Genomic DNA, 14,535 nt, shown 5'->3' on the forward strand with positions numbered 1-14,535 from the left:
TGCTGCATGGTCTGCTTATTTCTCAGACTTGATTCAGGGAAGAAACAGACGCCTGCATTGGGTTGTCGGGTAGGCCAGCAGCTCTACAAGCTCCCATAGAAAACACTGTCTGCTCTGCTGAGGGCCCGTCATGGAGCTAACTCACCAAACTATACTAAAGCTTAACAGAGTGGTTTTACATGGTGTAGCCTGCTCTCATAAGTCACGAGTCTGCATGTTTTGTTACCTGCCACCACAGCAGCTGATTACTTCGGTCAAAGGGGGGCATCAGATCATCTAAGGCCTCCTTTCTGACTGCATCAGTTCACTCAAATTGCCAAAAATAACTACCACTGGTGTCATGCCATTCCCATAATTTTGGTTTTATTTGCATGTGTATCTTCACATGCGTGAAAATAACACCTCAAAAATAATGGAACTGGATGGAGTGCCATTTGTGGTTCATTTGAGGTTGAATCATTACAGGGACTTAGTACATTTAGTTACATTTCTTATAGTCAGTATGTTTAGGAATCGGAGCTTAACATGTCACGGGAAATGATGACAAGCATATTTGGTTTGAAATCCCAAAACATGTTTATAAATTAGCTCCCTGCCGCGGTGTTGGAAAAGAAACATGCAAACTCACGACTCTCCACAAAGAACTGTAGAGAAACTTGTGACTGTAGGTTGTCTGACCTGAACATAATAAGCTAACTTCACTCTCCACCACATACACAGTGATTTACCGTACTAAGGTGTGTTGTGAATATGCACACTGAGCTCCATGAATCAGTGTGAACTTTGACAGATTTCACAGTGTGGCTCTTCTAAAAGCACACAATTCATTTCTTAATAGTTTAAATCATTTCATCAGCCACTCACAGAATGTATTTGTTGAACTGCTGCTTCCTTATATCTTCAGTTGCCACATCACAGGTGTGTCTCACACACATCAGTCCGTGTTGTGTCACGTTGCACAACAGTCACCTGGACTTCAGGCTCTGTGCAAACCACAGGTGCAGCTACTACTTATTACTTTGCAGTTTACACTACAGTAGGGACAATTCAGTGTGAAAATTCACCTTCTCCGTTTGACTGTACTGCCCAGCACTCTGTGTGTGAAGTACAAACACTAGTTGTAGGTGTTTTCGTTTTTCGCTGTAGGTTTCTTTTCCTTTTGTGTAGCTGTTTGAACCAAGTGTTTCGTTTTGTCAGTAGCTGATGGTCAGTCTAAACTGATGTCTGTACTGTTTGTGCTCAACTGTTTAGTCTTTCCTTTTTTTTCTCTTCTCACTGGTTTCTTCTATAACAGCTTTTTCTCTGCAGGGTGAGAGGCGTAAGATTAGAAAACAGTGTGTCTATCCTGATATCTGTGCCGATAAATTAAGTCGTCTCATGATTTGTAATGAATATTCTGTGTGTCTGAATTTGTTGTCAGATTATGGTTTTGTGCAGCAGTAAAGACGGAAATGTTATCATGTGAATTTCCCCACTGCAGGATCACTAAAGTTCACCTTATCCTATGTGAAAAACCTGCATGTAGAAAATGGTCAAACAGTGCAGATCAAACTGGTCTGTAGTCTTAGTTTCAGCTCTGCTTGCATTAGATGCTGACTCTGTGACGGGCGTAAATCGCACGCTGCTAACAGGCAGACATTATATGATTAATCACGATGACAAATGAATCACGAAGGGATATATTACGCTACAGACAACTTCAAAGTATTTACATTGTGTCTTTATTTCATTTGAACGGCACTTTAGAAGGTAGCCTGACACTTGAACCGAATCAGAGTCTGATTATAATAACCTGTCTGCTGAAAGCCGCTGATGTCAGCAGAGCCGAGTCGACCATTCAGGAAATCCTCTACAACAGATTACCTTCACCTTTTTGTATTTAACACCAATGTGTGTCAAAGTTTATCAGTCAGAAGTAGATATCATAGCCAATCTAAAGACACCGTAAAGTGTTAGAATTAAAACAAAACTCTATCCGTACAACATTCCAGATAAATATAATGTTTAACAGTACTCTGTTCACCTCTTGTCCCTTATGAACCGTTTTGTAGATTTGTGGTCAGTTTCGTAGCAGGGCCTCTAGGCCACCAGGGCGTCGTGAATGTCCAAAATTTGACAAGTAGTTGACAAAGAACGCTTGAATGCACCATTGGTTTTAGCAGGCCATTTAATTTCAGAGGAGTTGCAGGTTCACCTGAATGCACCACATCCTGCAGGAGAATCCAGCCGTCCCAGAACTGGGAGACGGTAAATCATAAGCTTGGTCAGGACCTGCAATTTTAGTTCCTGTAACTAAAACGTGGCACTTCCAGGGCTTGTGAGTGGTGCTGACATTCTTGATTGGACAAGCAGACGTGCTGACACATCACAACAGGGGTGACAACAACAAACACAACAGTTAGCACCACTTTACTACAGCATCTCTACTGATTCAGCCAATGGAAGCACAAAGAAGACCGCTTGTTAGACAGAAGAAGGTGCCCAGGAGTGCGTAGGACATTCAGAAAGGCTTGAGTCAACAATTAGGAAAGAAGATCGACACATGACACAGAGATGACACAAGATGACACAAACCTTTGGCAAAATTACGGCTCACTAGGTGTGTATCAGCACAAACCGAAAGTGACACGCTTCATGACTTCATGTGCCACAGAGCAGCTTGTGCCAGTCCCACTCCAGCATTAATGTGAAATAAAATCGATACCACTATCAGCTTCACTTCACAGCCGCCTATAACAGCACAAAAAAAATGACATAGTTGGTCCCACTGCTGCTGCTTTAATGACCTATCTCCAAAACATCATGGTTTGTAAAATACAGTGGAAACACAGGAAGTTGTACCAAAGCGTCGCAAAGCTCCAAGCTGCAAGTTGGAACGTTTCTGCAGTGGAGCAGTGCTCAAAGCTAAATTTAATGCGTTTCGGTCCAATCACCATGAGGTGTACACAGTCTCATCAAGCCACTAGTGTGGCTGTGGACTTTTAGTCTTGTCCATAAATTGGTCTGTTATAATTAATAAAGTCAAGTTCTGCTGACAAGTTGGAGCTACAAGTCACATTTTCTGCCTGTAACTATCATTAGGATACTGACATGAACAGTTGTTCTGTTTTGTATTTACAGAAATCCAATATGACATCGCAGCATTAACAGCTTTTTATAGAGCCAGGCGGGCTGCAGGATGCGGAGAGGTGCTGAATTATAGAGGCAGCAGCACATATAGAGTGGAGTGGGTTTGTTCACTGCATCACAGTCGCAGCCTGTGCAGATTCTGGCCGTGCCTCCTAAAACAGCTCTGGTGCAGAATGTATGACAAGCGAAACACGTGTATTGGCGGGTTATGTAATCGTGTGTCAGTCCTGCCTTACAAAGCAAAGAAGCAGTGACTATGCAAACAAAGGGAATTGTGAAAAATAATTTCCATGCCGTCCCTGACAGGTGTACTGTTCAAATTAATTTAGTGACAAATCAGAGTTGTAAATTTAAATGATTCCTTGTAATTAATTGATAAATCCTATTCACTTCAGCCTCTGTTGCATCATTAAAGTATTATTCTCCATTAACCTTTTATCCACTCACATTCCAACGGTGCGTCTCCTTCCTGTGTCACTGCGGTAAGACAAGATTAATGCTGCCCTTTCAGAATGTTCCAGGACACTCCCTCAGAGCTTCAGCAACCTGCACAGATGCTTCTGCCACATCTGCGTCCCCTTGTCTATGGAGACCTGCCACAATGCCAATACAACAAATATTCAATTCAGTTATTTATAAAACATAAACGCTGTGAAGCACCCAGAAAGCCTGAAATAATCGAATATCGTGGCAGCTGGAAGGAAAACGTACGCCCCCTGTAGGTTTAAACTGTGACCCCCTGAGGCAAATAAAAGCTGGTGCTGAGTCTTCATTATTGATGTCCTTTTTTTAACCTGCTACCTTCTGCAGCATATTTGCAAGAAAATATCTCAGTTATGGTCCTGGTGGGAAGGTTGCATTTGTGTTTTTTGTTTTTTTTAAATACTGTGTTTAATGATGTGACGTTAAAGCTTACCGAGCAGAACGAGAGCAGAGCACAACACTAAGTGCCTCGTCCTTTGGCCTCATCTTCGTGTTTGGTAACAGATCAAGTTAGGTTGCAGCGCATGATTAACAAGGCAAGCGAGGTCACCGGGTGTTCTCACATGTCAGCTGCACACCTGCGCCGAGAGCTGAGTGCTCTGAATAAGGCATCCTGAACTCAGGCGGTTTAACGAGCTGTTTGTCCCAACTGCAGATTCCACCTGACATTAGACTGGCTGTAGGAACATTAATCAACATGCTGTAGGAGTCTGCAGCCTTTTGGCCTCTGGCTTCTGTTGATTTTCAGGCCGATGCTGAGATATTTTCTTACGAGCAGTGATGTCCACTGTGCTGGTCTGTGTGAAACATAGGCAGTTTACGTTCAAATGATTTTTGGAGATTGCAGTGAGTACTTTGACCGCCTGAATTCACTTAACGAGGGACAACAACGTTTAACCTGATGTCAAACTTTAATCTCAGTTACATCCATGCAGTGAAGGATAAGGCTGGTGTTCCTTTGTGCTTTTTCCAAACAAAGTCTTATTCCTTTCAGAGCTTCCCTATCCTGTCTGAGACACTCAATAACACCATCCTTATCTTTTATTTTATCATAAAAAACTGAACACACCCGCTTCCAATCTGTACGAGATTCTCTTCTCCCTCTGTCTCTGTCTGTGTCTCTGTCTCTTCTTTAGGTCACCTGTCGATCAAACTGTGTTCATCAGGTTATCACACACAGTCTCTCTTAAGCTGGTGAAATTTCAGTTCATTTCCAAGCTACGTTTTGTCATTGTTGATTACAAACAAACTGGTTACGTAACCTCATCACCTCCACTTTCTTTCTTTCTTTTCCGCAGAAACTCTCAGTGTTTAGACAACGAGCAAACTGGGGAGAATCGCTGAGCGTGGCAGACATGCGCTCTCTCTTCTGAAAGTGTCAGGCTTTATAAATGAGAATAATCATTTTTCTTTTCTTCTTTGTAGAACCTTGATAAAAATATTGTGGTGCGCAGCCACGCACGGGTGTCCTCTCTCACCTTGAAAAACGTCCAGTTCACGAATGCCGGCCAGTATTTCTGCACCGCCAGCAACTCCATCGGCCAGGACAGCCAGCGCATGTACCTGGAGGTCCGCTGTAAGTCACCCGACTCTTCCTACCCTTCCTTACACAAAGTACAGGTGCTGTCATCACCTGTACTCTGTGATTTTCATAGTACTCTTATTACTGTAATATGAACAGCTGTTACTGTCGATTGTCCTTTTTAAAATTTGGTCTCACTCTCAGAATGAAATCAAAAGAAAGTATTTGAACTATTTCTTGAAGTACTAAAATATTCACAGCCACTCCAGCTACAGTTATAGACTGAAGTGCTCATATTAAAGCTAAAAGAATTCTTCTCAAGGAAAGCTTGTAGCCGGCATACATCTGTCTTTTGTTGGCCCTGATCTGGAACAGCTGTCTCCAAATCTCCTCAAATGAAATGTCACTTGTCAAGTTATCAAGTTACGGTTAGAAACATTAGCGACTAGCCGTAGATTGCTAAATTACGATCTTTGACCTTGACACATCGTCGGTCTGTGATGATGCATTCTGCAAGAGATTTTTTTGAGGATTACGTTTTTGTTTCCCCAGAGGCTTTCTCAGTATGTCTCTCTCTGCTCAGGTAACGATTTCCTCACTTACTGTTTTTGACGGCACCCTGAGAACTTTCCCAAGTTTTGTTCATTAGCTGTTGCTTTTACCTGTAGGCAGAAAAATCAATAGCACTTGCACTATAGCAGTAAGTGCAAGAGAGCACATCTTTACAGTGGAGGAAAGCTCGCGACGCATGCCCTTTATTCAAACCTGCCTCGTATGTGGACGTCTCTCTCTCTCTCAGCGTCTCTGTCCACAGATGCGACCTTGTGTGGTCGTTTAGTGTTGATGCAAAAGAGCAAATCCAGACAGAAGTTCTCGGTTTTTGATTCTGATGCACTGCTGACAAACCTTGAGAAAACCTGAACGACGAGACAAGTTTCCTGTCTTGAGATAGAGCACCAGCTGAAAATATGAACACTGAGTGGTGGCCTGTAGCAAGTTAGACTCTCACTAAACTTGCTACTTGCTACTTTTACTCATTTGCATTTGCGTCTCTACTCACAGTAGAATTTAACAAGTCACTCACAACCAAGATATTATAAGACAGCCTACAGGACTATTTTATTAGTTTCTCTCTGTTTGGAATGATGATGATTTCTGCACATTGCCCCATGCTGGGGTAACATTAGGCCATGTGAATGAGTTTCCTGGAGGGACAGAAATATTTTGATTGCAAACCAAAATTGGTCTGTGACGGCCATAGTCTTTGATGAGCTTTAAAGGTCCTCCTCCACTCCCCTGTTTAAAGATTGTCAGGAGAAATATGTGGTGCTGAGATTGCTGCTTAAGAAGAAATAAAAGCAGAAATGCAAATATCATTACTGGGACACAATGTGGATCAATCTAGAAAACTGTGTCAGTCAGTTGAACAACAGCTTCTTCTTCTTCTTCAGTTATAGTTCTGGCAGATTAAACACTGCACAGCGGGCGCAGCCTCTTTGCGCATGTCCGAAAAGTTATCCTCGGTTGAAATGCTTTGGGGCAGGAAACTCACATCTTATCGGATCACTTTATTCAGCGTTCATGTAAACAGTTGAGATGGAATCTCTTCTCAGAGTGTTTTCAGATGCATTAAGAAGTATTGTCCATGTAACCGCAGCTACTAATAAGCGTCAACAAATGTCTTGGGAAATAGTCCATCTTGGAAAAAATATTCTGCCGCTGTTAACAGCATAGCAGTCACAAATTCCTGTTAGAAGGGACTGAGTGGTGCCAGTGGCAGCGGAGCAGCATTAAATGGTATGGCAGTATAGAGACACAGGTGTGAATATGAAACATTTATTAATGACTTTTAACTGCTTAGGGAGGCACGAAGGTTTTATTGTAACTCGTTGTTGTTACTAGTTCGTGAGGTACAATGCAATTTTTCTAAGTTATGTTCAAACTGAAAAAAGACAAGAAAAATCAAATAAAACATCCTATAACCATGAATGACCACAGGTTCTGCTGCAGCTTTTACAGAAGTGTGTGTGAACACACAGTTTCTGGGCAGCGCTTGCTAGGTCAGTGGTACCACTGTGATTTGTTACCATGGAAACAAAGGTCTCAGTCCTGACATGGCCTTGAGGTGCAGATGTTTTTCAGCCTTAAAATGACTTTGTCTTCATTTTTTTCACAACTGTGCAAATGTTTGTGGCAACAATTTGCCTTTGACTGAAAGTTCGACATCTTGTGTAGTGACGGAAACAATGAGATGAGAGATACAGATGATGTGCATCAAACCCTGACTGTATTTAAAATCACAGACAGTCTGCTTATGTTGAATGTTTTAACAGAACCATCAAGATGCCCAAAAGTGATTCAAAGGTTTCCAGAAATGCTGGAAATGCTAAATTATACTTTGTGATTTAAAATTATTTTCTGCTATTCTGAAAAATATCTACAGTATGTTAATGTTTTCATTTGTTGGACCACTCTTGATTTCAAGTGTGACCATAATTAGGAGGTTAAATTTGGCTGGAGGTTTTCATATCCGTTTAGATTGGACAGTGTGAGACTAATGACCCCTTGTGTTTTTAACCTTGTGTGGTACAGAGACAAAAGAAAACTGTATATCTTCACGTTAGGCTTGTTAAGTTTTGTCATGCGTATCCCCATCAGTAACCTGGCTTACTCAACACATACTGGGAACGATTGGATGTTCATTCTGAACGCCAAATTGTACTGTAGCTATCGAATCTCTTGCTTTGGATTAAATAAATAAAAAAATAAATAAATAAAGCCAGAGATTGCTTAATTGGATTAATATGCCCTGCTCTCGATGCACCAGCAATTTGCTTCAGATATAATCACAATGCACTGTTGATAGAGTTGTTAGAGGGCTTGCAGTTAGCTAGAGTAATCAGCGAGTAATCAGGTCGCTGATTCACTGTCGCCAAGCAATTATTGATAAGAAAAGGTGCTTTGTCTTGAGCAGAGCTCTCACTCTCTGTCCTCTCTATCACCACTCACCCACTCACACAATGAAGACGTTATCTAGGCATAGAACTTCCTATCTGCTGCACAGCATGATCCCATTAGCTGAGTCTACGTTTGCTGCTGAAGGACTGATAGAAAAGTGTTAATATAGCTGCACTGTTTGAGCTCCATTTTGTCAGTGGTCGAAGTTTGTTTAATGTGAAAGTGTGATGAAAAGACTGTTTGAGCAGTGAGCAGGTCCTCTCCTATATTCTCATCTCTGTCCTGCTGCAGTTAGATGTTCCAGTCTCTGTTTTTGATTGTTGCTGCATACAAAACAGGATTGCAATGGTGATATCTGTAGTTTAAGACTGAGGCTACAGAGCCTACAGACTCCATTGTCCAAATGGAGCATTTCCTCAATATCTTAGAATGAGCGAGTATGCAGTCAGTTGAGTCGAAACTCATCCATGAATTTGAAGTGGTGGTCTCCACAGCACAAACGCGTGGCTGAACTGTGATGATCTGACCTTTACCCAATGTTAGACTTTGACATAAAATTCTAACAACAAAATTGTATATGTATTGTATCTGCAGCTTGCACAGCTATAACGTAATGAATTCATGTCAAAATACATTACAGCAATGATCAAAACAGTGTTGAATTTTTAAAGAAAAACTTTCATTGGACTTCTCTTCCACTCCCAGAGATGATAAAATATTTATTTTCTAATTCCCTACTTAAACTGTATATTTCACCTAGTAAATAATAGTGCTTATTACTGTGTTTTGTATGTGTTCTGCATTGCCTGTGACCTTTATGATGATACCATCACTTGCACCTGGTTGGGAGCCTACAGAATTCGAACAGCCAGGTCACAGACACTGCAGTGAGTCAATGAGACACAAAAGTAGAATTGATAGAAAGAGCGAAAGTCTAATCAGCGCTGCAGGCGCTGAAGCATCTATTGACTCACCCTCATCCATCAATCCCAGTGGCAGCACACTGCAGAGTTTTCAAGGATCCAGGGTCAGGATTAAGGCCCCGGCTGTGTCAGAGGCCAAAGGACTTCACAACACTCAGGAAGCATGTTCACTGCATTGAAGCACTGCTCAGCAATAATATGAGCAAACAATGCAGGAAAACAGTCTTCTCCTGTTATGACCTCTGATGAAGGCTCAGGGTGAAGAGATTTGACCATATGGTATCAATTCAATTCAAGAAGCTCGCTCACACTGCAAGCTTCGTCTACATCAATCCCAAAATAAACCAGCTGAATTTTGTACAGCAGTTTGAAGTGCCAGTGTTCAGCTCTGTCATCTCTGTTGACTCTTAGTAAGTCACGATTGGGTGCCTATTGGACTTACTGGGCTTTAATGGCTCTGTGAGACATTAAAGTTTTTGTAATTTCTGAGCAGAAGCATCTCAGTAAAATATTGTGCTTTTGTCAAATAGACAAAAAGTAGCAATTAGATGTTCCATAAACCCAGCAGAAGTTGTCTTCAAAGCTTAAATGGGTGCCATAAAGCAACTCATCTTGGATGTACAGAAGTAAGACAAATGCAGCCGTTAGACTACACTTAGCATTTTTTTGTCATTGAGAATGCAGGGTTTGTCAATGTTGCCACAATTGTTCCAACTGCCTTCAAGAATGTGTGTTAAATGACTTTTTTGATTACAAAGATGTGGAAATGAAGTATCTCACTGGTAGCAATGAAAAGGTTTGCTGGGAATGCGAGAAGAGGAACTTTAGGAATGGAAGGAAATATTGTCATCCGACAAATGACTTTGTCCCGCAGTAGAAGAGCCTGCGTGGCTTCTCCCAGCTGACTGCTTCCTCCTGTCCTGTGGATTTTTCACACAGAGATTTGATGGAGATGCCTGTGTTTGTGTAGGATGTAAGGTGGAATCAGTAGATCATTTCTTATCCTCTTTCTTGAGGAGCAAGTCAACAGTTACCACTTAATTATGGAAATATTACATTGAGATCCATATTAGATGAAAATGAGATTGTTGGAGTGAATATTTTATTCGTGTTGGCAAAATGTATGCACATGGTTGAGCTGCAACGATTAGTTGATTAATCAACTAAATTAAAATTAGTTGCCAACTGAATCATTTAATTCATTTTTCAAGCAGAAATGTTGAGCATTTGCTGGTTTTTTGTCACTTATGATTGTACATGAAAAGCCTTTGGGCTTCTGACTGGCGGTTGGACAAAAGAGAAATTTTAACATATCACTTTGGATTCATTTTTGTCATTATACAGTACATATACAAGCTAAATGATGAATTAATGGGGAAAATAATTGGCAGATTAATTGACAGTGAAAATACTTTTTTCTGCAGCACTAACACAAACCGAAGCCTGGTGGAAACCACTCGATTTGTTCGTCTCTCAGGCACATTTCAAGATTGGATGCAAAAATCCTCATGCTGAAGCAGAATTTGTGCTTGTGTCGCAGGACAGCTTTCAAACTAACAGATTTTATCATGGCCAAATCCAGGGTGTTTTTTAGTTTATAGATTTGCAATACAGAGATATATAGTAACGACTGTATGGTGTTGCTCTTTACTTTCTTCTTGGTATTTCCGATTGACATTTCCTCTAAATGTTTCCCAGTGTAACTTCAGCTGAATTTCTCTAGTGTCTGTGGTTTCTCTAAATCTAAATATTTCCTTGACATTAAAACAATTCCAATTAAAGTTGTTGAAAAAGGAAAAAGTATATAAATGTTTTTCATATTCTGATTCACTGCACAAGCCTACTTTACTATTTACTGTGATTACTTCATTAGAGTTCACACATGGCGTAAACCCAAGTGAGTAAATTAAGAGTTGTAGTAGAGAGTAAACACTTGAGTATTTCAGCCTTCCAAACACACCTCTTGGGAAGTTTACCATCTTTACCTCCTTATTTGTTGCTGCAGATGCTCCAAAGATCCTGGGTTCGGTGACAGTGTACACGTGGGAGGGAAATCCGGCCAACATCAGCTGTGTGGTGGAGGCCCACCCTGGAGCCTCAATGGTTTGGTTCAGAGACGGCCTCCAGCTGCCCTCCGCCAACACCACCAACATGAAGATCTACAACACACCGACCATCAGCTACCTGGAGGTCTGACTGGTTTTTGCCGTAAAGTTGGAGTTTCAGTTTTGGCACGGCATGTCAGCTTTTAGATATTATTAGATTTTGTGTCTGCAACAGCTGTGAGTACTTAGCAGATAAAGATCAACTATTAGAGGCAATTCCGAATAGTTTTTGTTCCATTTTAATGTCAGAAGATTTTACCCGCTGATTCTTAAACAAAAGGCTATCTGTCATTTCTATTTTGCTATTTCTAATTGAGTCATTTAAAATGAAAAAGAAAACAATGTTGTGGTAATTTTAAAAAGAATTTGTTTTTTATTCATAGCATGAAACAGAAAAACACATTTCCAATTAGAGTTGTGCGTCCTGCATAATTAATAGCTAACAAGTGCTTCTATAGCTGCCCTGAATGGAGGATAATAACAGCAGACAGGTTATTGAGTACAGAGCGCTGGATACTATGTTAATAACCCACTATGTAATCATTAGTTCCTGCAATAGAGATCTGTACATCTGCATAGGGCAAATAACCAATGATCAGCCTGATCAAGTTCCTTCAGTTCTGTTTGGTTCCTGGTTGTTTTTTTGTTTTGTTTTGTGTTGTTGTTTACATGCAGTGCCTCGCCACATGAGTTGGTGTTTCTCAGAGTTTTTGTCTTTTCCTGTCTCACAGATTACCCCTGATTCTCAGAATGACTTTGGGAGCTACAACTGCACTGCAACCAATAATATGGGCACAGAATCCAAGGAGTTCCTCCTCATCCAAGCAGGTTTGTCCACAGAATATTAAGCATAGGGGGCAGCTGGGAAGAAATGATGTGACAGCACCTGCCTGGCCTGCCTGTGCTGAGAGCAGAAACCATAAAACAACAGAACATTATTGGCTCTACTCATTAATGGTCTGTGATAAATGAATGCTGCCTGAATCTCCTCTCTCCGACTTCGATCTTTACCTGATCAAATGCTAGCCAGTATGGATCCAACCACTTGAATCTGTGTTTGTTTGTATTTACAGTAACAGGAAAAAGATCCAAAACATCCGCTTGTGACTATCCTCTATCTGTAACAACTCAAAGGGTTGTATTGCCTGTGTACTAACACATAGTGATGCTGTGTTTATGTACACAGAGTCCAAAACAGCATGTGTATGAAAAATGAAGTCCATACACAGAATTGTGAGGCAGTCAGCTGAGCACAGACGGGTATTGGACAAACCAAATCACTGCAGAACTTCCCTTTAACTCGTATTTTCTTTGTACTGCATTTGGTTTGTATTAGCTCCATTTGGTACACAAAAGTAGTTTGTGGACCAATTAGAGGAAGTAGGTCACTCAGGACCTCGTCCAAATAAAGTGTAGTTAATTGTGCTAACAACCTCTGCTGCCACTGTGTACTACACTGTATGCGCTTTGAGGAGTTTTCTGCCTGCGTTTTCAGTCGCTGCGCTGCTCATCAGTATGCCTAAAGTGACTCCCTCCAACCACAGTAGCTCTGAAAGGGAACCAAAGAGAACCCTTCAAACATCTCTTCACACCTTAGTTTCCACATTGAAAAGTCAGTGAGAAAACATGTACCACAAGAGCTTCACTAAACAAAGTCACTTCAGTTTCACGGGTAATTTAACAGCCTACGAATGACTGGCACAGTCTCCAGAAACCAAATCAAGCTCATCGTGACAGCAGGAGAACGATCTTCACTGGTCTTTCTGTTTGCATGTTGGTAGCGTGTTTCTCGAGCAAAACTGCAAAATGCATTGGAGTGAAATATTCAGGACTCTGCAGCAAAAACGGCTGAAAACAAAGACTATGAAATATGTGTTTCACACCACAGTAAAATGAGAGGATTTTATTCTTTAACAAGAACCAACGTCTCCATAGTGATTTTGTTTTATTACATAATTTTGCCAGACAATTAGAATGACAGTCTTAGCTTGTCAGTTACAAAACACAAGCACTTCAAGTGGACATACTTCAGCAGTCAAAGTTGCAAAAGGATTACAGTGCAGCGCTTGTCTCATTAGTCTTTTACACACCAAAATGTGTAAACACAGGGCCTTAGTTTAACAATACCTGGTGTTCCATTTAAGGAGCAAGTCTGTTCCCTCAAAGTGGGTTGGATCTTTGTTCACTGTTGCAATAACTAAAGAGCAGCATGTGTATACATTCAGTGGCTGTCATAGCAGTGCTGGTTAATGCTTGATTTCCTGAATGAAAGGAAAAGTAAATCTCCTTCCAGCTTCTCTGGGCGGCGAGTATCACTATTATACATGCTCCAGACACAACATTTTTTATATATTATTGGCATCAACGCTATTTTATTTTTTTTTTTTTTGGTTTTTAGAATGAGCTTCTTAAAAGTTTTGTTTTTTTGTTTTTTTTTTCTGTTACAGAGGTGCCATCATCGCCAGAAATTGAACAGGTGCAGCCTTTCTCCAGCACAGCAGTGGTAGAGTTTGAAGAGCCCGAATCCATGGGTGGAGTTCCCATTATCAAGTACAAAGTGGAATGGCGTTTGCCTGGCCAGGATTGGACTGCCATGGAGTACAACGCCAAGGAAGGTGAGTCACACGCAGAGCCCGGCTGAAAAAATTCACCTTCAATATAATTATATTAAAACTAGTTATTACTATTTACTCTTAAAATGAAAAAGCTAACATAGATTCAAATTTAAAGCAATGCCCAATTTTTTTTATTAACTTCAATTAATTGTATATATATAATTAATCACACATATTACATACTATATAGATAGATAATATTATTTGTTTTGTGATAAGGGTATTTATATTGTATTTTAGATTTTCTTGTATTCTTTTGTAATTTGTTAAGCATGTAAATTGGGTGACATGTTGGGTGATAAATTAAAGACGATGGTAAAAACAATGCTATTCAATTTCTTTTGTAAGCGTATCTCGCCTATCTCGCCTAGGGCGTCTAGGGCGTCACATTGGTCACATGTCTCTTCTGACCAGAGTTGGCTGTTTTGTGCCTCTACTTGGTAGAGGCGTGTACAAGAGTTCGTACAATGTCAACAAATTTGCAAACTAAATTTCACGAAAAATCTTATCTTGGATACCTGAGTTACACAAGCCTTGAAAAATATACTTTTAATCAGGCAAAGTGGATCCAAGGGATGTTATTGAATTCTCTTCTTCAGGCTCGGCCTTTTAAGATAAGATAAGATAAGATAAGATGAACTTTATTGATCACGCAGTGCAGAAATTCACTCAGCAGCCTCTTAAGATGCATCACCTGCATCAACTACACCTTAGTACTTCTTGAGCCATTTCAACATCAGTAACCTGACAACATTGGCTACACTTCCTGTTTTCATTACTCAAACAGTACAACTGGCAAA

General features: G+C 40.6%; 1 protein-coding gene across 11 annotated transcripts in view; it reads left to right on the forward strand.

Annotated features, from left to right (window-relative positions):
- Window positions 1-14,535, forward strand: part of ncam1a (neural cell adhesion molecule 1a) — a 224,437-nt gene that overhangs the window by 168,504 nt on the left and 41,398 nt on the right. For all 11 annotated transcript variants that reach the window (XM_046411094.1, XM_046411097.1, XM_046411098.1 and 8 more), the window contains exons 9-12: window positions 5,038-5,188; window positions 11,021-11,205; window positions 11,852-11,948; window positions 13,568-13,735. In XM_046411094.1, the coding sequence (XP_046267050.1) occupies window positions 5,038-5,188; window positions 11,021-11,205; window positions 11,852-11,948; window positions 13,568-13,735 (601 nt within the window). The remainder of the gene's footprint in view (window positions 1-5,037; window positions 5,189-11,020; window positions 11,206-11,851; window positions 11,949-13,567; window positions 13,736-14,535) is intronic.

Source organism: Scatophagus argus, chromosome 14 (assembly GCF_020382885.2).
Source record: "Scatophagus argus isolate fScaArg1 chromosome 14, fScaArg1.pri, whole genome shotgun sequence".
Lineage (NCBI taxonomy): Eukaryota > Metazoa > Chordata > Actinopteri > Scatophagidae > Scatophagus > Scatophagus argus.